Consider the following 26,203-nt stretch of genomic DNA (forward strand, 5'->3'; position numbering starts at 1 on the left):
AAAGTTGCAAGATAGTGCTGCCTGTGGAGAAGCAGAGAATCACTGACAGCGACTTCCAGAATTCCACATGTAACAGTATTTGGGGATATTCCCAGAGTTGTAATTTTTCAGGATGTAATGCCAGTGCTTTCAGCATCATTACAAGTGCAAAATCCTGGCTTCCATAGCCAGATTGTACCCTTTCAATAGAATGTGTTTTTAAGAGACAAGTAATTAAAACAATTAAATTTTTTGAGATGTTTTATTTGTGGGTGTTGAGTTATGTTTCAAAGTTAGGCATTGCAATAATAAACCAGCATGTGTTTACCAATAAAATTAATCTTGCTTTTTAAGTTTGCCTTCATGGAAGGTCATACATACACTTTTACTGTATCATGGAGGCTGAAGACTAAAATAATGTTCCATATTCAGTTACAAAGCATAAATTTCATGCAGTTCACATTTTAATTCTGAAAAGTAGAGCAGCAATACATATAGTAGGTCTTAATTCAGTTTCTTAAATAAGCATGCAAACAAAACTTTCCCCATTCTATTTTTATAGAAAACTGTTCAAGTTAAAACATAGTTTCAATATTGCAATCAGCTTTTCCCTCTCATTCCCCAACTTTGCATTATGACCTTAGTTGTATTCAGAAACATAGTCATTGGGAGCATAAACTAAGACACTTGAAACTGTTGGCTCAATGAAGTGCATAGGTAGCTGCATTGTTAATTGATGTATCCATTCATACTGTTTTAAATTATGGGGCACCCAGCTATGTTGGAGGATGTCATTTTTAATAGTATACCACTGTTACATTCAGTTATGCAAAGCAACTGCTATCACAGTCTGAAAGATACTGTAGGATTACAATTGAGAAGGTGAAATATTTTTCCTAAGCTTTGAAATCCTTGAATTAATCATTCTGCAACATTCGAAAAGTAATGCCTATTGTAGATAAAGAAATTTGTATTTGCTATTTTTCTGAAGAATAAGACACAAAGCACCTACAATTTCCCCAAGAAAGGCAAAAAATCGTCACTTTACAGTCCAAAAATATTAAGTGGTTAAAAGTGACAAAGTAATAAATGTTTTCTACAGCTGCCAATGTACAAATCTCACAGTTTCAACCCTAAGGTTGGTGCCAATACACATTTGCCCAACTTTAGGGACTTCGGAGTGAGGCAGAGAAAGGCATCCCCCTTCCAGAGACACACCATAGAGTAACAGAGCCATTAAGCATAGAACAGCGGTCCCTTAAGTCAACCAAATCTGAGCCGATCATCAAATACCCTTTTACTCTAATTCTATACTGATCACATTTTCTTCTTCCCACATTCCCTCAAGTCTCCCCCCAGATTCTTCCTCTCACCTACCACTCGGGGCAATTTAGTGTGTCCAATTAACCTACCAGCCCATGCAGTCACAAAGCAAACCGCATGCAGACAGCGCCAGAGATCAGAACTGAACTCAGTTACTGCAATTGTGAGGCAACAGTTCTACAAGCTGTGCCACTGTGCTGCCCTAACCCTATCAGGTCGGCTAGCATCAGCTAAATATAATCTTGGATGGAGTGGAAACACAAGTGTTATAACTCTGACTGGTCTGTTGGAACCTGAGGCAGATCCTTCGATTGTCCTACCTGTTACTTTTTACTCTAGCTTTCAGGTTCTGGAGAACAGAACTGGGAGAATGCTTTATTACATTATTTTGGGACGAATGTTTAAAAATAAAACACTCATGGGACTTTCCAGATCCTATGAGCCTTATCAACTCCTTGCAATAATCACTATGAATTTGTAAAATAAACATTTTCTTTCTCAAGATATTAGTACATACCAGCCCTCTAACAAAGCCTGAAAGAGGCCCACCCAAATTTTATAGAGTTTGTTAGTTTCCTTGAGATCAGGTTGGGGTAAAATGGCCTGGTTAGTTTCTGAAACCTAGAGACATTTGTTTTCTTGAAAAAGCAGCAGCTGTGAGTGTTGAGAAGATGTTGTGATGGATGTGTATCCAGGGCAGTGATGATAATTCAATGAATGCCTGTGTATTTCCATGGTGATAGAACTGTAACCTCTTTTGAATAATGAACATTATGTTGTCGAATTTGAAGTGTTTTCTGTATTCACATTGGCCAGGGATTCCATTTCCAGGCCAGCTGAACTGTTGAATTGTGTAGAGCAAATCAAACAGTCAGGACACTTCCAGACTGCTTTGCTCTTTTGATCTCTCAAGGAACCTCCCCTTCAGAACCATAATTATTATTCTGGTAGTAACTAAAATCTGGATGCAGAAGCTGGCATACATCATCCAAAATTTATGTGAATTTGTCAATAAGCCCATCTACCTTTATAAGGATTCTGAGATTGAAGGAGGATTTGGAAGCTTTGGGTTCTTCTCTCTTGTACGCTCCAGAAGTGCATTTGGGAGAACTTCTATTCAGATCATTTAAATTAATTTTTAAAAGAAAAATGTTTTGTATTAAGTTATGTGCTATATTATAGGCAGAGATCAAAACATTTAGGTGATCAGGGAGTCTCTTCCTCTGCCAGTTTGATAATCACAACATAAATTCCCCAGAGGAAGGGATGCTATTCATGTAAAATACTAGCAAAACCTCGCCAGTCTCAGATCTCCTGTAAATTAAGCACAAATACCAGGATTGGCTAAGTCTGCCAAGACTGTTTTATACTTTCATAAGTAATACAGAAAATAATTTGGTGGGGCTGCAGAGGAGGACAGGAAGATTAATGTAATGATGTTAGAATCAATTGCTTTGCATGATACTGGTACCTGACCCTTCATCTTGCATTGCCACGGTGACTAATAACCCATTTCTTTCATCAGCTGCCAACTAAAGGTCAGCACTGCTGAGAGTTCTTGGATATGCCATTACTCCAATTTATCATTGTGCTACTTGCAATACTTTTATTTATAACACTATACAGCAAAAATTAATACATGGAATTTTCTTGTGTAGTGTCTATTTGGTTTAATAATTGAACAATTAGTTAAGTCATCTTTGCAATTATGTACCTTATCCCTGTAGTAAATAGTTTCATTATTGATATTACTCGTGCTGAACAAGTAAAAAAAATACTATTGACTGAATAGACCGTTTTTTTGAGAAGGTACACTTATTATTTCACAATGCTGAATTCAGGCTGATTAAGGACATAATTTAACTGTATTGAGAAGGTGGGGTGGGGAACAATGCTCAATTTTATCTTTAAGAGGCTTCTTGGTTGAGGAAGTTTGCATTGATTTTCTTTTCCATCCCAACAAATATTGAAAACACAGTAATGTTATCTAGAGAACAATATAAAGGTAAAATTGATATACTGATCACAATGCAAAACTACTGACAACTTCATTTGAATGTTCCTCAGAAACTAGCTATTAATATGCTTTCCAAAATGCTATTACATGATATAATATTTGCAATAAAGCAAATTTTACCTGAAAAAACTCTATAACAATGTTAACTCAAATCTATATACTCGCTCTGATTAATACATAAGGACTTTGAGGTACAGAGCGATGACACAGTAATAACATTTTGATTATCAGGTATAAGACACTCTACACTTTAATTAACATTAATAATAAAGCTTAAAGTGTTTAAAAAAAATCAGAAAAGTTACTGAAGAACTAGGTTGCCAGTGATTCATCCCTCAAGGGATTTCATTTCACTTTCTATCACTCAAAATCTAGTACAATTTTCTAGTAATTTATCTATAAGAATTTGCAATCTGCTACATTCTAGGATGAAACATTCTTTTTCAAATTCAGTCTTATCAGGTTCTCACTTTGTCAGCTTGTCAAATGTGCATAATTGTTAGTGGTTAGTAGGTTGATTTTATGTAATTCTCAAATATAATTTTGCATAGCATTCAGAGGCGTCTTTTGAGATATGGCCTTTCGTTAGAAAGGTGAAGATACTGCTATCAGATTTCTCTTCATGCTACTAAATCTCTAAGGAGGAAAAGAGCTCTTTCCATGTTTCTGCTATTAAGGGTAAAGTGAATTTCATCATTCAATTTGGCCACATTTTTAAGAACAGCCTCAAATATGTTTAAAATACAGCAGCTGAATACAGTCAAATCAAAATGGAGTTAATTCACAGATCCTCCAGTCCCGATAATGTGCTGGGTTTTTCATTTACCAGGCAGTTCCATTTCTTCTGATGTTGCATCCCAAATCATAGCCTAAGCGTTTTTGCACAAACTCTGCTGTCTAATCTTTTTGAACCTGTTAGCTGCAGCAACTGCATAATAATTTTTCTGTAAACACAAATGGAAATTAATCATTAGTCTTGCCTGCACTCTTTAAAAAAAAAATTAGCACTTTCTTCCTTTGGTATCTTCCTTTGCCATGTGATCTCTTATTCTTAGGAAGTGCAATAACATCCTGTGGCAACACTATGTACACTTGGAATGAATCTAAGCTTGCCTTAGCTTTTCCTCATATTAGTATTGCCATTGTAATCAGGAAGGTACATGTAAGTGCTGGAATTAACAATGGAGGCATGTAAGAAGCACATGGTATTGAAACCATACTTTAGAAAAGTATATTCACTATTAGCACTGGGATTGTGATATAACTGGGTTATTGGATTCAATGTACTGTATTGTATTAATGTCTGAAGAAAAATACAATTGTCCATGCTTGCCTGATGATATGGTAAGTAAAAATACATGTAGTATGGTACAAAGTCATATGGACCTGGTTTGATCCATAGTGTGGGGTTATTCAGTTTATCTCTATGAACATCCAGGCCAAATGAGGAGAAACACAACTTGTGATCCCTGTTGGCAAGTTAAAATGTATTGACTTCAACCGAAGACACAATTAGGTGTAGGGTTTGCTCTCCTACCCCACAAGATTCAGTGTATGATACACACAGAAATCAAAGCAATTTGAGATAGCAGTAGATTGACAGCATATGTGGAACTGCACAGCTGACAAAGGAAGAAAAAAAATTGCCCAGAAAGTATAGAATATTAACACAACACCCTTTGCTATAATATTGAATGGTGCCCAAAAGCCTTTAATTAGTGTAGATTATTATGATAGCAAGTTGTGCATTAAGTAGAATATGCTCATTATTGTAGATTAATTTAGGTTAATTTCCCAGAAAGACCCTTCCTCAATACTAAAAGATGTAATATTGGACAGGATCAGGCTGAGCTCAGCCCACACTTCACATTCACCTCTCATGGCTGCCCACATTTGTACTTACCTCCTGCACCCATTGTACTCCTAATATCCTGCCTGTCTCACTATTGCAATCATTGAGTGGTGACTGGGTTACAGATGGCAGAAAGGTCCAGCCCACGAAACCACCCTGATAGCATTCTGACAGCCCACATAGTCAAAGGCCTGTTCCATTGATGATCAGAGGCATTTACAAACAGTTGGAGACCATTTAAATAGCTAAACAAGACTTCTTGAACAATGTTTTAAATTCATTTGAAGCCACGTTCAACTACTGTAAATTATTAATACATTGATATTGATTAAACTAAAGTAAAAACAAAATACTTATCTTCACTTAACATTTTATTGAAGGTCAGCAGCCCTATTCAAATGCCAACTAAGGCTGGTATAAAGCTGAGATCAGATAAAATATGCATCACGGAACAGCCATGGACTCAGGGGTAGACTAAATCAGATTCACCTGCATCTGATCTTCAATATATTTCAGTTTTGGTGCTGCAAAGTGCAGGCACAGAAGTCTAGAACACACTCACACATTAGCTTTTTGTGTGGAATAGCCAGTTAACTGGAAGCATGGTCTGGCCCAATATGTTGAACATTAATCCAGCCCCAGCCCTTAAGTGTGCATGTTCAGGATTGACTTCAGTTTGTTCTTACAGGCAGGGAGTCCTGAACAATTTCAGATTTAAACCTTAAATAGATTTTTTATTAATTTTATAAGCACTTGCACAGGATTTACTAACTATTTCTCACATAATCAAAATCATTTAATGAAAGTAAACAACATATTACCTTCCATAAGCGCTGTGACATGTACTTCTGCAGCATCACTTGGGATCTGAGACGAACCCTACACTTGTTTGCCTTCTCTGGTAAGTTGTTCAGCCATTTGTGTTTCAGGCACTGTGACGCACTGGATCTGTTACTGGTAATATTGGAAACGTGGTGTTAGTACTAGAGGCAAATAAACACAAGGCATTAGACTGTGCAGACAACATTTAAAAAATAAATTGCAGTTTTTGTAATACACCATTCCTCTTGTTCCAGCATCAGCATAGACCTCTCCAGCTGGATTAGAATCAACACAATGGAGATTCAATTACAGGTGGCAGAATTTCATGATTCTTAACATTAGCTTTAAAAAGTAACGCACACACTGCTTCCTATACTGAGGTTACATTCAGAAGTGTAATCATAAACATGTAAATCTAATCCAGTTTATGGCATTTAGGCCAGACCGACACAATGTGTCAGTGAGAGTTGTGAAGACATACAGAGTCGCTGCAGAGGGATATAGATAGATTAAGTGAGTAGATGAAGACAAGGCAGATGGAAATATAATATGCAAAAATCTGAAGTCATCCACTTTGGTAGAAAAAAGAAAAGCAGGATTTTTTTTAAATAGTGAAAGACTGAAAAGTGTTGTTGTTTTGGGGGTATTAGTAAATAAATCACTGAAAGTTAAGGTGCAAAGACAACAAGTAGTTGGGAAGACGGTCCATATGTTGGCCTTTATTGCAAGAGAGTTTAAGTACAAGAATAGAGACATCTTCCTAATACTTGTGTAGGGCCTGGTGGGAGAGCAGTTGGAATATTATATACAGGTCTGGTCTCTCTATCCCAGGATGTTTGCAATAGAGGATGTGCAATGAGAATTTGCCAGATTGATTCCAGGAACTGTGGTGGGGGGTGGGGGAGGGGGGGGTGGTTGTGGAGGGGAGCAGGCCAGAGTGCTCTATAAAGAGAAAAGCAGTCTGGACCTGTACTATTGGAGTCAGAAGAATGAGAGGTGATCTCATTGAAGTATACAGGACTTGATAAAGTGGATGAAACTTATTGATCACATTAAATAAATAATGGGTTTCTAGGCATGTTGATGACATCATTACATGCAACAGATATGACAGGGAAATGAGTTTGGCATTAGGGTGAATGACAACAGGAAGTGCCTGTTCCAATTTCCTGATGGACATGACCTCAACAGGAAAAGGGCCCAAACATTTCCAAACATGCATCTTATGCTCAATTTTTGCATAAAAGCAGGTGGAAATTTTGTCTAGCTTCTAGGCTTATAAATTTTACTCATGTTCTTCAGTCTGATTAGTTAAGGATCCCTACTGTGCTCCAAGGCTCAGATTGATTTGTGGCTAGTTGTCAGCACAGTGAACAGTGACAGCTGTTCCTTTGTTGCTGACTGCAAGATAAGGGCCAATTGTGCTTTACCTTACCAGCCTTCTGCTATCATTGGGAAGGAGACATTTCACCTATGCTAAATTAAATGTATAACCAAGTATAGTGAAGCTTGCATTTAAGTGCATGTGAAAATATATTTCCATTAAAATTGCAGCACAATCTGGTGGTACTTGCATGTGTCAGAATGAATTTCTACCACATTGAAGCACAGTTTAAAACTGACAAAGTTTACCTGGACCACACAAAGGATGGATCAATGAACCAATGTGGGCCATTCCTGGATCGTCATTTTATATTAACCAGCTATTTCTTGAAGCTAGTTCCAACAATTTTAGTTATCAACAGTTTAGCTTTCAGTTAAGAAGCTCCTTTTTACAGGCAGGGTGGATTGGCCAATGGCTTCTATCCTCTGAAGGGTTGGGTTAACAGTCTCCACTTGAAGCTGCAGCTAACCATAATATTTTGGATCAGGTCTAAATGTTGCTATGTTGTGGATTTGATGGTAGGTGATGTGGCCAAATACTTTCTTAATAGATAACTTGTTAAATGAAGACTGACTGAATAAGAGGATGTAAAATCCGAGGGCCTTCAAAGCAATCCTCAAAACTTCTTCACTGCAGCATGAATCCCTATAAACATAGATTACCCTTAAATTCTAAACCAGTAAGTATATGCAGCAGATTCTAAAGCCAGAACAATCATTAAGCACATTTTAAAAATACATGGGTAGTTATAAACTGTCTGTGTTTTTCACATTATTGTTTTCAAACAAACTCTTAATACCTGTTTTGATATTTCACAAGAACACAGTGCCTTTGCTTAATTATGGTTGGCTCTAAATTCTTCACCATGTGGTGAAGTATTCAGTGTCAACTATAATTAACCAACATGCTCAACTTTGAACTTTGAGAGCAGAAAGATCTTTACAGATTTTTAAACCTTTCCCTTTGAATTGCAAGTCCAGATAGTTCTCTGGACTTTTAATTATGGAATGACTAGAGGCACAATTTGATTTCCTGCAAATGCACTTGGAAATCCTGGGATTGAGCCTTCATTAGATTTTAAATACCAGTCTTCAGTTGGATGCCGTTTATTCATTTTAGGGGTAAAGGTAAAATAAGATATCCTTATTCGTCACATGTACATTGAAACACAAAGTGAAATGCATCTTTTTGCATAGAGTGTTCTGGGGGCAGCCCGCAAGTGTTGTCACGCTTACAGCATCAGCATAGTATGCCCACAACTTCCTAACCTGTACGTCTTTGGAAAGTGGGAGGAAACCGGAGCACCCAGAGGAAACCCACACAGACATGGGGAGAACGTACAAACTCCTAACAGACAGTGGCCGGAATTGAACCCGGGTCGCTGATGCTGTAAAGCGTTACGCTAACCACTACACTACCGTGCCTGCCAATGTTCACAAATGTTCACAAATCCACTTGCTATTATCAAGAGAAGGCTGTTGACACTCAGTTAAGTCCAAAGTTGGGAGCTGGTGTTGAGGGTGTCACAGCTGAGATGGAGGGGAACAGCAAAAGCCCATGATTTCCTCGGAGTATCAGGAGAACTTCTGTTCCTGGGGCCATTTTTTTTAAATTACTTTTAAAGCCCTCACTGGCCTGGAAAATGGACGGGTGCCTTCCATTCTCAAGAATACCATCAGTGGTAGTGTCCGTTATAGGACCCCAATATGCAATTTTTATTGAGGGTCCCTTCAAAGTCTGGCTGAAACTTTGTCAGCTTACAAAACTGGGGAATCAATAAAGCAGAGCAGGAAATGGAGCTGAATAATTTTGATGGATTTCCCCTTCTCTTGTCCTAATGAGGTAAATGTTAAAACATTTCCTCATTTGACTGGTTTTGGTGCTAAAGAAGTTTTGCTATTTTGAAAAGGTTCTTTAATAAACACTTTGTAGATGAGCGGAATGTTGAAATTTATAAAATAATGAACAGATAAAACACATTCTGGCAGCAGGAGTAGATTTTTAAATGTCTATCAGGTACATCTTGTAAAGGAGAGCTTACTGGTGCCATTGTAATTGAAGCAAGGAGGAAAGGACTCAATTCTTTCTTGCCTTGAGCATAAGTCCCTAGCTTCTACCAGATTATTTCTCCTCAATAGAGAAAGACTTCGGTTAATTATCAAATTTCCACAACTTGCTGTTGTTTTTTCTCACCATCATTTACAGGAAAGAATAATTCTTCAGATCATTCCCAAAGACCAAATGACAAAATGTTCTTTGCTCCCAGACATTCTTCTATTTTCTTTAGTAGATTTTGTTTATTTAATAACTCATTTTTTTTGAATCACATGTGCACAGGAAACCTGCAGATGTAGGAAATGAAAGAAATTTGCCCATGGAAGCTAAAGAACTAATATAAACTAAAACATATCAGTATTGGCACAAGACTAATTTGAATTTAGGACCTCATAAATGTTAAAAGAGAAAAATCACTGCATAGGCAATTATGTTTTATATGTCTTACCACTTTTCTTTCACAAGCAGATTTGAAACAAATTCTTTTGCTTCTTCAGAAACATTTTCAAATCCTTCGTCATCAAATTCCCAGTTTGCATTGATAATATTGTTCATGGTTTCAGTGTCATGATCACCCAAGAAAGGGGATAAGCCACTCAGCCTGGAAAAGCAGACATCCATCATCATTCACTATAATGGATCAATAATTTGCTGCTAAGACTGTGTCTCTGGAAGGAATTAGTCAATGGGTTAAGAAGCCTTTTCCCATTCCATGACTTCTGTATAATATATTCAGTACACTGGAAACTCAGTTTTCTGGTGCTTGTTAACAGTACAGAGCTAAGGGCTAAAATAATCTATATTACGCACAATGGATTGCAATCAACAGCATGCCCCATTCCCGATAAACATTACTCAAACATAAATCCACTTCTCTTCTTCTGCCCAATTTTTCCTCTTTCCTCCAGAAGCGTACATGCAAGGCCATTAACGCGATTGTTGACATCTATTGATCTCCACTGCATGCCAGGTGGGATGCAGGAGCCACTTCCCACAATATGCTCAAGAAGCATATATTACAATCAGGCCTTGCAAAGAAATGTCATATGAAGATCTGTGAATTTTTCGTCAAGGTAGCATAGTGTTTCCACTAACGTTGCCCAACTTAACAGCTGCTGAATTGTTATTATGAGGCAAAGCCAGCTTTATTTGTGCACATGAGCAAGGAATGGCTGAAGAAGTGTTGCATTTCTGGCTTTACTGGGTGCTATTTTTGTACTAATGCCACAGTTGTATGTAACATACACAAACCACAGCAAGGCAGTTACTCATTTAACAGAAACAGTAGAGTAACAAAACTACAGTTTTTTAGCAAAGCTAATAATGTTGACAGTAATCTTGGTCTCATCCATTTATAAAAGTATTCATGTTCCACAAGAAGAATTATCTTCTTATATTGTAGTCAATACCTGGGACAAAATGTGGCATTCACAACTTTTGCGATTATAGATTTCCTTTCCAGTGAGATAATGAGCAGAGTTTTTAAAATGAATGTATTTATCTTTTATTATTCATCCTTAATTGTGCTTGGGAAAGTCATAATGAGCCACCTACTTGAACTGCTACAGTCTCTGTGGTAAAGTTGACCCAGTATCAACAAAGGAATGGTAATGTATTTCCAAGCCAAGATAATGCATGACAAAAATTGGCACTTGAAAGACAGTTGAAAAGGTTCTTGAATAGGAAAGATTGAGAAGGTAATGGGCCAAATGCTGGCAAGTGAGACTAGCTTGGGTGGGCATATTGTTTGGCATGAAAGGCTTGTTTCTGTGCTGTTTGATTCTATCACTTGCAAATAGTAGCTTTCTCGTGGAGCCACTGCTCTTGTCATTCTTGACATAGAGGTTGTTAGTTTGGGAAGTACTGTTGAAGAAGCCTTGGAATATTGCTGCAGTACATTTTATAGTTGATACTGTTGCCATGGTACACTGGTGGTGGAGGGAGGGAATGTTTAGCACGGTGGATTGAGTGCCAATTCAGTGACAATCAATGTTTTTATACATTGCCCTATCGATTAATGGTGTTGCTTGATTGAAGAGCCATAAAGATGCATCATGAATCGATGGTAAATTGAATGCATTGATCTTTAGTGACTCAGTGGAAAGCCTTTCTTCAGAAATATCTGAGCAGACACCAGCTGTGCTCCTTAAGATGTTATTCAATATGGATATAGATATCAAATAAGATGGGTGACTGTGCACAGCATTGGCTCCCTTCACTTCTGAATAATGTAAATCAGTGAACATATCGATCATGTGGCTCTTGGAACCAGCCTTACAAAACAAAGACTTTGTTCAATTAGTATTCCTGATGTTATTTGTCTACAGGCTAACTACAGAGAACTAAAGGTTATATCGACCCAGATATTGCATTCTAATGATAGGGATATTGTCAACATTTTTTCATTAAACTGACAGCAAATTCCTGAGAATGCACATGACTAGTTTAGTATGGAAATCCTTTAGTGGCTGTCAGTGACCCCTGTTCAACTGTTTTGAGTATTCTCTTGTAAAGTCTCCAGAAATCAATTAGATGACAAAAACTCAAATCTCTCAAACTATTCTGTAAATATCCTCTGAATGTTATGCTTTGTTGTGCTGTTGGGTGAGTTTCTAATGGCATACCAGTCATAACCAGCAAACTTCCAACCCTAAAATGTTACTTTTATGTAAGTAGTTGCCACTCCCTCAAATACATATTTCAAAATACATTGGATTTTAAAATGAATAACAATTATTATAATTTATTTATTTATTGAGATGTTTCTTTGATATTTCGACTCGTTCCTTAATCTTATAAGTATATTACAACTTTCATTTAAAGTATTCGATAAAAATAATGCTTTTCAGTCTCCTGGTTTGCAGACTCTGAGCCTTCTCCAGTGTACTCTGCTGCTCAGCCAACTTGATAACATTACCGATGCTGGATATCAGAGATCCCATAAATTCATTGCTGACAGTAACTGATATCAGGACAGGGAAGGTCCATGCCACATAGATTGTCAGATCTTCATGGGCAGTTTTGTTTAACATTAGCGACAGGTGCCATTGTTTCACCCTTGATTCCAAAATCCAGGCCAATAAAGAGAATGCGACCATCTTAACAGCCCACACAAGATAGTTCTTTCCCTCATCCAGTATAAAATTGACTTTCATTTATTTTAAACAAAAGTCACTCCTCCACATGCTCCATGTGGCATATCTGGGATAGAAGGTAACTTGCAAAGTATTTGATACTCACAACATATAGGTGATAACTCCCACACTCCACATGTCGGTGGAGAATGAAACATAATCATAATTCACCACTTCCGGAGCAAGAAATTCTGGGGTACCAAAATTAACTTTTAGTTTTTCTCTTGGCTTATACCTAAAAAGAGAAACAACCTTTCTTCAGTTAGAAGTTATGTCTGTTCCATGTTTTTCAATAATCCATAATGCTGTAACTTTCCCTAAACAGTTCAGTGGTGTGGTAAAGGAGTAGAATTAGAGAAAACAGAGAAGTGATAGGGTCTGCCCCAGCTCACACGTAACATATTCTGGAATTTGGCATACAAACAAGGCAAGTACAGTGAACAGCAGACACTGCTGGGACATGCTCATAGATCGACACTGGAAGTGACTTTGGAATATCCTCACCAATTCAGGTGGAGAAAGATAAATGACACCATGAAAGGAATATATGACAATTCAGCTTTTGGCAAAACACATTTCCGTTAAAGTCCATCGTGGTTTTATCATTAGAATATCTGGTTCAATTCATCAGTGTATTGTCATCAATGCATTGCCACCACACAAATGTAATTGCTGTTGAAATAGTAACACTGTTTGCACTTGTTCTACCATATCATGTGTAACAATTCCTAATGACAGCTGGTACTGCATTTGGTAATGGTACAGGATAACCTGGGTTAAGGTTTCAATTCCTTTCTACTAAATAAATCTTCCAAATTTAAAGAGCAGTACTTTTGGTTTTTTTTTATTGTGTTTAGGATGAATAAATATAATTATCTGCACAGCAACATTATAGTTGTGTTTTCACATATGTTCTAGTTTGCATTATTGTATACATACAAATTCTAAAATAGTTGCTGAATATTTTTCCATGGGTAGTCATAATATGAAAAACCTGACATTTAAACACTTTTTATGCTGCTGAGTCATTCCAGTTCAGTTGAATGTGCAGATTTTCCTTCTGTTACATCACCCCTTTGAAGCTGTGGGATAAGTACAGCAACAACTTGAAATGTGCAATTGCATTTGTAATGTATATTAGGGACTTCCCCACTTGTCAGGGACCATCTACAGGCCAACAATGCTGTGAGTGCTTTTATGAGTGGTCAACCTACCCAAAACCAGAAGAAAATTGGGAACCCTAATTAGAAAATTGTACTTATATTTGTCACCACAGGAAGTTTCAATTGGAGGCAGGGATGAACACATAAACACAGTAAAGCACAACAGAATCCAGTAGAAATTACAAAGACACAGAATAGCCTCTAATCATTGGGTAACTCACTGAACATTGTATTTCTCCTTTCCTCCACCACTGTTGATCTGTAGGCAGACTAACTGCAGGGGTGGGTTTCACTTTCAAACTTGATTTTGACCTCAGTACAAGTGGTTTTGCTCAATTTCCAATTAAAGCCTCTAGATGGCACTAAGGACCAGGAAACCAACCTGATTTTGCTTCTCCCAGGATTGGAAGCACTGGTACCAACTTCTAAACTCATTAAATGTCAAATTGTATTGGTCATTCCTAGACTTGCCAATACACATATAAACTTCACAGGTGCTTGCAAAATCTATAATTGTATTTTATTTTAAAGTACAGATTATTTACCAATGAACTAGGCTTTATTGCAATTACTTCAATTTAGAATGCTTGAAATCAAATAATTTATTATGAATTTAAGGTAGCTTTACCTTCTGGCCAGACCAAAGTCAATAATCTTGATTTGATTTCCTGTGGTGTTTACACACAAAATATTCTCTGGCTGTAGACAAAAGAAAGGCATTTTTGTAAAATCACAGCTCCTGGTGTGCATGATTCCTCAGGCCAGTTCATATTTCATATACTCATAACTCATAAGACTAGCAAAATTAAAATGATCAAAATATAATACAATGTTTCACAAGAAATGTTTAACTCTTAATTTAAAAAAGAAATTACTTATTTATTTAGTGGTTATTTTCTTTTTATTTGTGAACCTCATCTCCACCATTCCATTCCCAGCCAAACAACTATTCTCCCTCCTCCCAAGGATCTGCATCTCTACAGCAGGCTATGAGAGGCCTGAGGTGACCAAAACTCTCATTATTACATCTCAAATGAATAAACGTGATATAAAAATTTTTTATTGCAAAGGGCTTCTATGCAAAGTGAGTTCAATTTTTATAAAATTGCACTTTGTTTAACTTAATAAAATTACTGTTGATTACCAATGAATCACAACCAGTTTACAGCCAAAGATAGAAAATGGAAAATAAAATGCAAGTTTAAAATCATGAATCCACAAAGGTAATTAAATTTTAAAGCAAAAATGTTCAATGTTGTATTTCTAAATGGAGACATGTAAATAAGAAAAAAATACCTTAAGGTCTAAATGCAGCACATATTGTTGATGTATGTATTGGATACCTTCACAGATCTGCTTCACAAAGATGATTGTGTCCAATTCTGTCAGATTATAGTTTTCATCAATGATTCGATCAAATAGTTCTCCACCACCAACACTACAATCAACATAATATTCTGATGTAAGTTAAATTAATAACACTTTCAATTAGTTTGCTGTTCTTTAAAACAAATAAATTGTAAAAGTCCCTTCTTAAGAATTTTGCTATTATTTGATCTTTGGATACTGGTTGGAAGACTATCACTCTGATTTTCCTTCCTTCTTACCTAATGTTTCCCTTGAGAACCTGTTCTTAGTTTAACTTCATAGACTCTGGCTGTATTTATCACCTATTCTGAACTGCCCTTAGAACTGAGTACCTTGCTTGGATTTAAGAGTCAGCCACATTGTTAGACCTGGAATCACATATAGGACAGAATGGGGCAGGATGGCAGACTTCCTCCCTGAAGTGCATTCGTGCACTATGACTATTAGTACTTATGGCTAGTTTAATTCCAGATTATTATCTAAATATTAAATTCCACAGTTTGGTCATCTTATCACCTTATCCTTGGAGGTAAAGTGCCTTTTAAGTACACCCAAGAGAGAAGATGGAACCTTGATTTAATTTCTCATCCAAAATATACCATTTTCATTAGTTTTGCACACTCTCAGTACTGCACTGAAACGTCAATTGAAATTATAGCTTGAGTCCCTGGAATAGGCCTGACTCAGGCCGCTACATCTGTGCCAAGGTTGACATCTGTTTAAGGCAGTTTTGACGCCTTAGATACAGCATCTGCAAAACGTTCAATGCAGTTACCCATTCACCACGTCTCAAGTGCTCTGCTACCAGAAATCTTAGCTCTGTGCCATCCCCACAATGGAGTACTGAGTGGAGTACTGCCCTTCAGTCCCTGATGCAGCTATGACTAGATACTGAGAGATTTGAGTGGTATGCAGCTTGGGGACTTATTCATAAGTACAGTCTTATTCATAAGTATCCTTATCATGAAAATGTTTTAAAATAAACTTTCTGGTATCATTGAGAGGGTGTTGGTGAGGATCATGTACAGTATTCACATAATACACAGCTTGATCTTGTCATTAACATTAGCTCATTGAAATCCGTACAGGAATTAAACATGTAAATTTATGTTAGACGAGACATGGGGAATCAAGTGCTCAGCACATGGAACTGGGTGTTGGTGCCTGGGCATTCTCTTCCACATCATTTTTACCAGGACTATGCAACTGGAAGTTAGTTTGACTGAAATGAAGTTCAATAATGACCATTTCCAGGTTGGTTCATGTCATTCTGGAAATTTAATGAGATTTTACTGAGCCATCCTTGTATCACTGACACAATTTCCATATCTGGGGCACAAGGGATGGATGGTGTAATTCCCTGTGCTATGTTCCTTTTGGAGCATCGTGGGGAAATGTGAGCAATATTGTCCTGAGAGTGCTGCCGTTTAGCACTTTCAGAACAATGTGGTCACTCCAGCGAAGCACTCGACTAGAAGATCTTCCAGGTAAGTAAGTTCTTTACCTTTATCCTTTGTGCCATGTACTGCACTGACCCAGCCTTCATCCCCCTAATGTCACCCACAGTTCTCCAACCCTGCCAACGCCCAAGTCTGTACCACCACCAACAACACTGAAAATTCAGTCTTCATCCCATTACCCCACAACAGGTTGGTGCCCACCAGCCACCCTGGACCTGGTATCTGAAAGGAGTAACAGGAAGCACATTTTGGTCCCAAAAATATGCATAACCAAATCAATTATGACTGTGGCCATGGGCCTAATAAGCTGAAGCTTTAAGAGAAAGATCAACAATCAACTGAAACAATTGTAGGTCCCCAGCTGCTGTTCCCCACCTCTAAGGCTGCAGTAGAATCTCTAGGTCATTGAGCTTTCCACTCATTTGTGTAGTTCAATCAGCCATTCACAAAGGCTCAATGCCAGAAAAAGACTAATGACAAATGTACCCCCAGCTACCTATCAGTTTGTTTTGCCTTTGTAACTACATGAATCATTTTGTGGGTAGTTGCTCAGATTTCTGATTGGTTCTGCTAAGATTCATTGACAGGGCTGTTTACCATTCCCATGGGATTAGGCAGAGATCCAACCAATGAAGATTGCATCATAAATTGCTTCCAGTGAAGTAGAACCCAGTATCAAAGGTTAATACGTTTCAGGCAGTAAAGATGTTATGGATGCAAAATTCCTATAATTGCATAAAGAAGCAATACTTAATTATCCCAGAACATTCTAGGAGTTCTACCCCACACCCAAATGCTAAGATCTGAATTCAGCAATTATCAATTGCAGTATCAGAAGCTAAGTTGTTCCCCTAGTCAATATTTTTGTTTATCTATTCATGAATCCACAGGTGATCAATTTGCATTGCAAACAATTTTAGGAGGTTGGTGCGAATGACTTCTAAGTACAAAGCACAATGTCAGAATTTTAAAGTATTTTTCAATGCAACTATCAAAACCACTTACTATTCCATAATCAAGGTGACATTGTTCTTGGCTTCAAAGGCATCATAAAGCTGGATCAGGTTGACATGACTTAACTGATTCATGACAGTTATTTCATTTTTTACTTCTTCCTAATTCAGAAGAGAAATCAGATTAAGAACAGGATGTTTAGTAATAAAGGAACACTTATTCTAGAAATGTTAGGATATTTTATTAAAGACAATGGTTCAATGGTGGCTATTTTTCAGTATGTACATGCACACCCACATTTATAGGGCAAATCATCTCATACTCCATATTGCAGAGAACATTAACAGAGATTGATGCTCCAGCTAAATCCTTGCATGGTTGAACATGTGTTCAGTTGTTAAAGGGCCCATCGCTATCTACAGTTTGTTGCTGGCTGATTTTCCCAGGTTGTTGGTGCAATTCTACAAGAGTTTTAGTGGTTTCAACAGATATTTCAAGGTTCAGAAGCCTTCAGGAGTGGCTTGGAAAGTGTTGAAGGACTTTTTGCTAACTTCAAGACTTTGGCACAAACTGCCAATAATGGCTGCATTTCTAGATATTCCTCTTGCAATATAGCTTGTCTGGGAGAAATCTTGGAGCAGGAACAAGGTGCTGGAAGAGGGAGAGGGAATGGGAGTACTAGTGCCTCCCAAGATGCTCAGAGATCAATTCTCTTACCTGAATCTCAATGAGATTCAATATATCCTTAAGGATTTCCTTACTAAAACCTGCTGCCAGTTGCACCCACAACTACAACCTCAGGGAAGGCAAGAACAAGCTGGATGGATGATAGGCAATAGCTGGTGCACTGGTAGAGTGGCAGGGGTAGGAGGACAAATGCTTTCACCCTGAGAGAGAACAGCATTTGGTCCATGGAGCCACTGAGGCTCCAGTCTTGGCAGCACCTCAGCAAAACTCTATGCTTCCAGTGCACCACTGGGTAGATGTTGTTTGTGCTGAAAATGACCAGGATATCGACCATCAGGTGGTATGATGCACAACTATGTAAAGGCGGTTGGTCACCAGAAATGCAATGGAAAAGTTGGGGTCCAAGTTCTGTGCGAAGCCCCGTGCTAAGTTAGTGCCAGACAGGTTGTTGTAGTTTACAACGGGATACAGACAGGATGCAAAGTTGGGTGGAGAAGTGGCAGATGGAATTCAGTCTGGAGAAGTGTGAAGTGATACACTTTGGAAGAAAGAACTTGAAGGCAGAGTACAAGAAGGCAGGATTCTTAGCAGTGTGGAGGAACAGAGGGATCTTGAGGTCCAAGTCCATACATCCCTCAAAGTTGCTGTGCAAGTTGATAGGGTGGTTAAGAAGGTGTATGGTGTGCTGGTCTTTGTTGGTCGGGGGATTGAGCTCAAGAGCCATGAGGTAACGTTGCAGCTCTATAAAACTATAAAAAGTGTGGTTAGACCACACTTAGTTTACGGCATTCAATCTGGTCACATCATTATAAGAAGGATGTGGAAGCTTTAGAGGCATGCAGAGGAGATTTACCAGGATGCTGCCTAGATTAGAGAACATGTCTTATGAGGAAAGCTTGAGTGAGCTAGGGCTTTCCTCTTTGGAGCAACGCAGGATGAGAGGTGACTTGATAGAGGTGTATAAGATTATGAGGGGCATAGATACATAGATAGAGTGGACAGGCAGCACCTTCTCCCCAGGGCGGCAATGGCCAATACCAGAGGACATCAGTTTAAGGTCAGAGGAGGAAAGTTTAGGGGAGATGTCAGAGGAGGTTTTTTTTTACACAGAGAGTGGTGGGTGCCTGGAATACACTGCCTGGGGTGGTGGTAGAGGCTGATACAATAGGGGAATTTAAAAGATTCTTAGATAGGCACATGGAAGGAAGTAAAATGGAGGGTTATGGGCTGTGTGGATTGGTAGAAGGGTGAGATTGATCTGGGAGTGGGTGTACAACATAGGACGGCACAACATCATGGGCCAAAGGGCCCATACGGTGCTGTACTGTTCTATGTTCGATGTTCAGGCTGCTCATTCTTCTTGACTTTGAACGCAAGGTTTCTGGCAGCCCTGTCTGTGCACTTCAGTGTGCATGCCTGCCAGCCTTCTTCAGTGGCCCGACTACCCAAAGACTGGCTGCTGGTGGCTCGTGACAGTGTCTCACCACATGCAAATCCCACTGCTGTCCAATCCTCTGAACAGTGTGCAGTGTCAACATCCAAGCTGCTAGCAGAAAATGTGAAATGAATTGGCGGTGAGTCATCATAAACATTGTCTTCTTGCTGTTCTTCCAGTGGCCAGGTTGCAAACTTGGATTTTTAAAGGAAGAAGGAATAAAGTCTCTGTTGACCTATCAGGTGGTTTTCTCACTCACTGACAATGAGACTATTCAGGTTGCATTGGAACATCACCAGAAGATAATAGCATCTTGTTGGTGTCGCTGTGTCAAATGTAGAATGTGGTAAGAAAACATCTGGATCCAGCACATACTCAGCTGATGGAGCCAATGACTGCGACATCTGATATCTCAGGTGGTCTTGATGATGCTTCAACACACGGCTATCCTCCAGACAAACCACAAATGAGACTGGACCTGTACAATCAATGATGCACCCAAATACTAGGTGTATTATATAACATCTTACACAACACAGGATCATCAACTTTGAGGTGGTGATCATGTTGTTCCTTCAACCTGTTTTAAACACATGATAGGCTAAATTCTATACTTCACCAGATCCAAGTGAGTTCTGATATGTCTACCCATTGGTAACACAGCAGTTGCCTGTCTGTGGAGTGATTTCCATTTGTGGATTAGAAAGCCTGCAACTTGTGAATTAATTTCAGAACCTGTCATCCTTTTCTGCCCATTTTTCACATCTGAACTACTCTTTCCACCAAGGTGTTTCAGACACTACGCAAAGATGCATTTCACTGTGTGTTTCGATGTACATGTGACTAATAAAGATATCTTATCTTATTTTTGCTCAGTACTATTCAGCACTATTGAAGTTGCTTCCATTGTCCATCACAAACAACTCTGGAAGACCGTGTGTAGAAAAGATCATTCTCAATTCTGAAACTCACTGCAGGCGTGTCCATAAGAACTGCTTCAATGCATTTGGAATGTGCATCTACTATGATTATGAACATTTTTCCTATAAAAGGACATGAAAACCTACATGCATCCTCAAGCAATGTTTGTTCTCCGCTTCTTTGTTGTTAACTTACAATCTCCAGAGATCTGAATGATGCCATCTGTCTTCACTACAGAAATTATTGAAGCAGCCCAGTCAGAAAACTCAACAGGTCCAATGTTACTGCTTCCAGTGATCTTCTCCATCTTTTCCTTCAGAATGCAAAGTATAGCATTTTTTTTTGAAGAACAAAAATCTAGCAATCTCCTTCTGATATATCTTGGCTTCCATACCTCCTAAGTTTGGGGTACCTGTCAAGCACAGCTGATATGGACAGTTCCTTCATGCCCATAGTGTTAAGGGTTTGGATGGACCAGAATTTGTTAAGTGTATCCAGGAACGTTTTCTCAAGCAATATGTGGATGGCCCTACTCAGGAGTGGGCAAACTCTACTTACTATTGGGAAAATGAGGCTGGGCATGAAGTGTTAGTAGGGGAGCACTTTGGGACCAGTATCCTAATTCCAGTAGCTTTAAAATAATTATGAAAAGAGATAGGATTGGTCCACAAGTTAAAGTCCTAAATTGGGCAAGGCTAATTTTGATGGCATTAGACAGGAACTTGAGATGGACTCTGACCTCACGATCTACCTTGTTGTGACCTTCCACCTTATTGCACTGCACTTTCTCTGTAGCTGTGACACTTTACTCTGTACTGTTATTGTTTTTACCTGTACTACCTCAATGCACTCTGTACTAACTCAATGTAACTGCACTGAGTAATGAATTGACCTGTACGATCGGTATACAAGACAAGTTTTTCACTGTACCTCAGTACAAGTAACAATAATAAACCAATACCAATACCAAAGGTTGATTGGGAGAGGCTGTTAGCAGGTAAAGGGACATCTGGCAAACAGGATGCTTTTAAAAGTGAGATAGGAAGAGTTCAGGGCCAACGTGTTCTTGTTACAGTGAAGGGCAAGGCTAGTAGGATTAGAGAACCCTGGTTGACGAAGGATATTGAGGCTCAAGGTCAGGAAAACGGTATGTCTCAGGAATAGGCAGCTGGGATCAAGCAAGAGTATAAAGGATGAAAGGGGTACACAAAAAGGAAATCAGGAGGGCAAAAGGGGACATGCGATATCCTTGGCAGATAAGGTAGAGGAAAATCCCCAGCAATTAGATAACTATGGAGAAAATAGGTCCCCTTAAGGACCAGTGTAGCCATCTATGTGTGGAGCACAGAAGATAGATGAGGTCTTAAATGAATACATCTTGACTATATTTACAGGGGAGAAGGTCATGGAAGCTCGGGAATTCAAGAAAGAAGACTGCGATATCCTGAAACATATTGACTGTATGAAAGAGGTGGTGCTGGTGGTGTTGAGGCACATAAAGATGGATAAATCCTTGGAGCCTGACCAAGTGTATCCTTGGAAGTTGTGGGAAGAAAATGCAGGGGCCCTGGCAGAGATTGCTATAATTTCCTTAGCCACGGGGGAGACCCAGAAGACTGGAGGGTAGCTATTGTTGAGCCAGGGAACTACAGGCCAGTGAGCCTAACATCAGAGGTGAGAAAGATACTGGAGAGAATTCAGAGAGACAGGATCTATCTGCATTTGGAAAGGCAAGGACTGATTAGGGATAGTCAGCATGGCCTTGTGTGTGGGAAATAGTGTCTCAGGAATTTGAGCTTTTTGAAGGAGTGACCAGTGGTGTGCCGCAAGGATTGGTGCAGAGTCCACTGTTGTTTGTCATATATATATATATGATATGGAAGTGAATGTTGGTGGCATGATTAGAAACTTTGTGGATGACACCTAAATCATTAATATTAATCTCCAGGCCATAAAGAAATGGAAAGTGCATATCATGGAAATAAGGTGATGATAGATATTTGTCCACACATCACACAGCTTGAGAACACTAATTATCGCCCAGTTGTTTAGGGTGGTGAAAGTCTGACAGTGACTGTAGAATTGTACACAACTGTAATGGAAAAAGAGGAAAGGAAGCAAATGTAGGTAAAATGACAAATTGTCACTTCACCTTGTCCTCCATTTATCTTTCATAGAGTCAATACGGGCAGATACAGTGCCATTCCAGTCTGCAACCACAAATAGCATAGTTTTCACTCAGTTAAAATACAAATAAAAGCTGCAACGGTGGGCATGGCTGTACAGTACAATTGATGGCAAACACCAGGTCAGTGGTAGGATGGCTTTGTCAATGTTTACTCTCAGCCATGCCAACAAGTTGATGCAAGGCAGTTCCCCAAGGAGAGGGAGAGAAGACAATTGGAAAGGTTACACCATATTACTTTTATGCTTCTATCTGTAGCCAAATATGGAATGGCACTCAGCAAGATAAGTTGCCTAACACTGAATGAAAGGAACACTGAGTGTGTCTTTTCTTCTTGACTTAGACACTATAAAATATAAAATAATAATAGAAAAAAAACTGATCTGTAAATAGTACTGAGTTTTCCAAGAGGAAATACACGTGCTTCATTTTCTTCAGCAACATTAGGGTGGATGAAATGCTGACGCTCAGATAATAATCATTGCAGTTCATTACAATAACGTTGGAGTAGCCCAATTAAAAAAACCCAAGCGCATGATGAAGCAAAGGTATATAAATCACTGCAGAATCTATATCATTCACCAAACTTTCAGCATGGAATATTCCCAGGTGACTGTAATTAAATAGAATGAAAGAAATTATCAGCAGCATTGACAATTATTTTACGTATGGAATTTACCCTCTCCTTTGGTCCTTTAACTTTTATTATTTTGGCAGCAAGTTCGAGGCCTGTTGATGTTTCTGCACATTTATGAACCTGGCCAAACCGACCCCTGCCATTATAAAGAAATAAAAATTAATTTGCGTACTACAGGAAATCGTAATATCAGTTTCCAACGTAATCTTTGTTAACATCATTGTTGCACGGTTAGAACTTACTAAACCAACAAAGAGAACTTTAGATTACGTGGTGTGCTACATTTATTGTAAATTTGATAGAAATTGGCTGTTTTTGAAAAATGCCGGTGGAACACCAGTTGGGTGGGTAACAGTAGAACATAAACTGCTACTTAATTAAAATTTCTGTTCTGTTCATTAGGTTTTGAAATGGCTAGTGTATCCAACCTGTGTTAAATAATATCATCTAACAAAATTAAAAAGAAAAATAAATGTATCCACTAATATTTTACTCCCAGTTTTTTGTAGTTTACTGTCCTCTTCAGCTGAAGTCAATGTTTCTTGGTGAAATAGGTTCCATTAGTGGTGTCAGCTCTCTTATGCCTCACCCAACTGGCTATTCTAGAATTGAAAGCCAGCAGACTATTTTAGGTTTGAGTATATGTGGAAGTGGAGTGGGGAGAGGTGGTGCAGGATTTTACCTTCAATTAATATCTACATACAGTATATGTACTTCCAACAGAGGTTACTATTTAGATCCAGACCTTTATACCTCCTTCTTAGCTCAGGGATAATGAAGCCATTTATCAGAAATCTACTATTCTCCAGCCCCATAGCTGACATGCATTAATTTACCCACCAAGACAGTAGCAAAGCAGTTTTGTGTAATATGTGAGCATCTCAGTAATTTTGTGAAAGTATAATTTTAAAACATCAATGATCCGAAATATTCAATGTAATGGTACAATAGAAAATAATTATTAATATTTTGCCATGAGCTCCTGAGATGTGACTGGATGTCGTGCAATGGGATCATTACCTGAACAAGACTGACTAGTTGCTCTCAAACAATAACAAGATTATTTAACAGGTCCATACTTAACACCATGAATGTAGAAAATATTACGCAACTTAACAATCCTTTTACATTTATTTTTAAACAGAGGTTTCTGGGATTACATTCCTCACTGCTAAATTACTGTATAATATTTCTATTGTTATCAAATCCCTTCATAGTCATGTCTTCCTCAGTCATTTATTCATCAGTAGTTGACCAAAATAACCAAAAAGTTCAAGGAAAACCTACCCTCCTAACACCTCATTGTGGTGAACTGTGTATGAGGAAGCTACATGAATTTGTTTGGTGATCACAATGCGATGACTGAAGGGGGCTGGAGGTGATGGACTATCGTCTGAAAAAGAAAATGAAAGCTTTAAAACTGGCATTACAAATGGTTTCAGAAATAATACTGAAAGTGAAGTACATTGGAAGTAATAACTAGTTTATGAAAAATCAACTCACCAATGATGATCTTGTAATCTTCTGGCTTTTCAACATCTCCCTTTGATTTCTCTGCTTTGGCTGTGGTCTCTGTGGAATCTGTTTCTTCCTTTGCCAATTCATTCACTTTGTCAGGTTCTTTGCTGGCTTTCTGGAGTTCTTTTGAATCCTTTGATTTACTACCTTTTTGTGGATCACAGTGGTTTTCCGTTTTACTTTGACAACTCTGAATATTTTCCTCACTTTTCTGACCTGTTTGGGTTTTGATGTCTTCTGAAGCTTTTTCCTGGTTTTCAAATGGTTTGCTGATTCTTACATCTGCCGCTGTGATGGGTTTTATTCCCTTTGCTATTTTTGGTAATAAATTAGGTTTTGTGATTTCTGTGGGTTTTTGCTGTTCATTGAGCTTTTTGAGGGGTTCCTTCAGCCCTTTAAGATTTGCAGGCTCATTGTCTATGGTGACTTTTATGTCCAGATTCGCCTCCTCGGTAGGCTTGGGTGGCCTTCCCTTTATTGAGCCAGAAGCCCTGTAAAGTAGTAACAGTACAAAATAAATAGCCATTTTTCCAATGATCTGTACAAAGGTAAATACTGAATATTTATCTATTCATGTCCTGAAACAGTACATACAAGAAAGCATGTATGCAGGCAGGGTGGTGCTATAATTTACCCTTGAGACCCAAGTGTCATTATAAATTGCCTCATTTGAAGACAATTTCTCTCTTAATAAACACCTTTAATAACCTTTTCACATAACATTAGAAGTGTATTTTTTTTAAAAATTGAACTACTTTGATATCAACCCAACCTGTATATGCCTCTTTGTATTGCAGAGTGTAAAATGCATAACTGAAGCATTGAAATATATGGCAACAGCATTGGTTAGATTTGGCCATTTTATTTCTGGTTGCTGAGATATATGGGAGATATTTTAGAACTGGAGGTGGCACAGAAAAAGAGCCACCAAACTAATCCCCAAGCCTAAGGATATCAGTTCATGACGAAAGGCTGAATAAACAGGAAGCTGTCATCATGGAAAATAGATGTCAAAGAGACTGGCCTGAAATTTGTTGCAATGCCAATATGCTGATGAGCCATTGGACTTACTGGTCTTCTAATGGTGAAATCACAACACAATTGGCAAGAAAGATAAATAGAATGCACAGCAGAAAGCATAACGAGAGGCTAGGAGTCACACAGCTAATGGCTGGAACGCATCTAAATTTTTTGGGGCTCATCCTCACAATCTGGAATTCACCACGTGAAGGATTGTTGGAAGCCGATTCAATTGTCCCTTTCATAAGGGAGTTGTTCAGAGAGAAAAACTAGAGACCTTAAGGAAATG

General features: G+C 38.4%; 1 protein-coding gene across 1 annotated transcript; it reads right to left on the reverse strand.

The window, feature by feature from the left end:
- Window positions 1-4,188: 4,188 nt before the first annotated feature.
- mylk3 (myosin light chain kinase 3) lies at window positions 4,189-25,420 on the reverse strand. Its single transcript, XM_052028703.1, has 10 exons — window positions 24,880-25,420; window positions 24,664-24,769; window positions 23,419-23,512; window positions 17,563-17,672; window positions 15,026-15,167; window positions 14,358-14,428; window positions 12,673-12,801; window positions 9,881-10,033; window positions 5,993-6,125; window positions 4,189-4,263 (listed from the first exon to the last, which is right to left on the reverse strand). The coding sequence occupies exons 1-10, from the start codon at window positions 25,418-25,420 to the stop codon at window positions 4,189-4,191; spliced, it is 1,554 nt and encodes a 517-aa protein (XP_051884663.1).
- Between the last annotated feature and the right edge of the window lie 783 nt (window positions 25,421-26,203).

The sequence above is a fragment of the Pristis pectinata genome, chromosome 13, assembly GCF_009764475.1.
Source record: "Pristis pectinata isolate sPriPec2 chromosome 13, sPriPec2.1.pri, whole genome shotgun sequence".
Classification (NCBI taxonomy): Eukaryota; Metazoa; Chordata; class Chondrichthyes; order Rhinopristiformes; family Pristidae; genus Pristis; species Pristis pectinata.

What these genes read in the sequence shown, in the direction of transcription:
- mylk3 (XM_052028703.1), bottom strand. Translation starts at nt 25,420, where the DNA reads ATGGCTATTTATTTTGTACTGTTACTACTTTACAGGGCTTCTGGCTCA. An exon ending in CACAATGAGGTGTTAGGAGG is followed by an intron (nt 23,513 to 24,663) that starts GTAGGTTTTCCT and finishes TTATAATGGCAG; the next exon opens with GGGTCGGTTTGGCCAGGTTC. An exon ending in GGAGTTATCACCTATATGTT is followed by an intron (nt 10,034 to 12,672) that starts GTGAGTATCAAA and finishes CTGCTTTTCCAG; the next exon opens with GCTGAGTGGCTTATCCCCTT.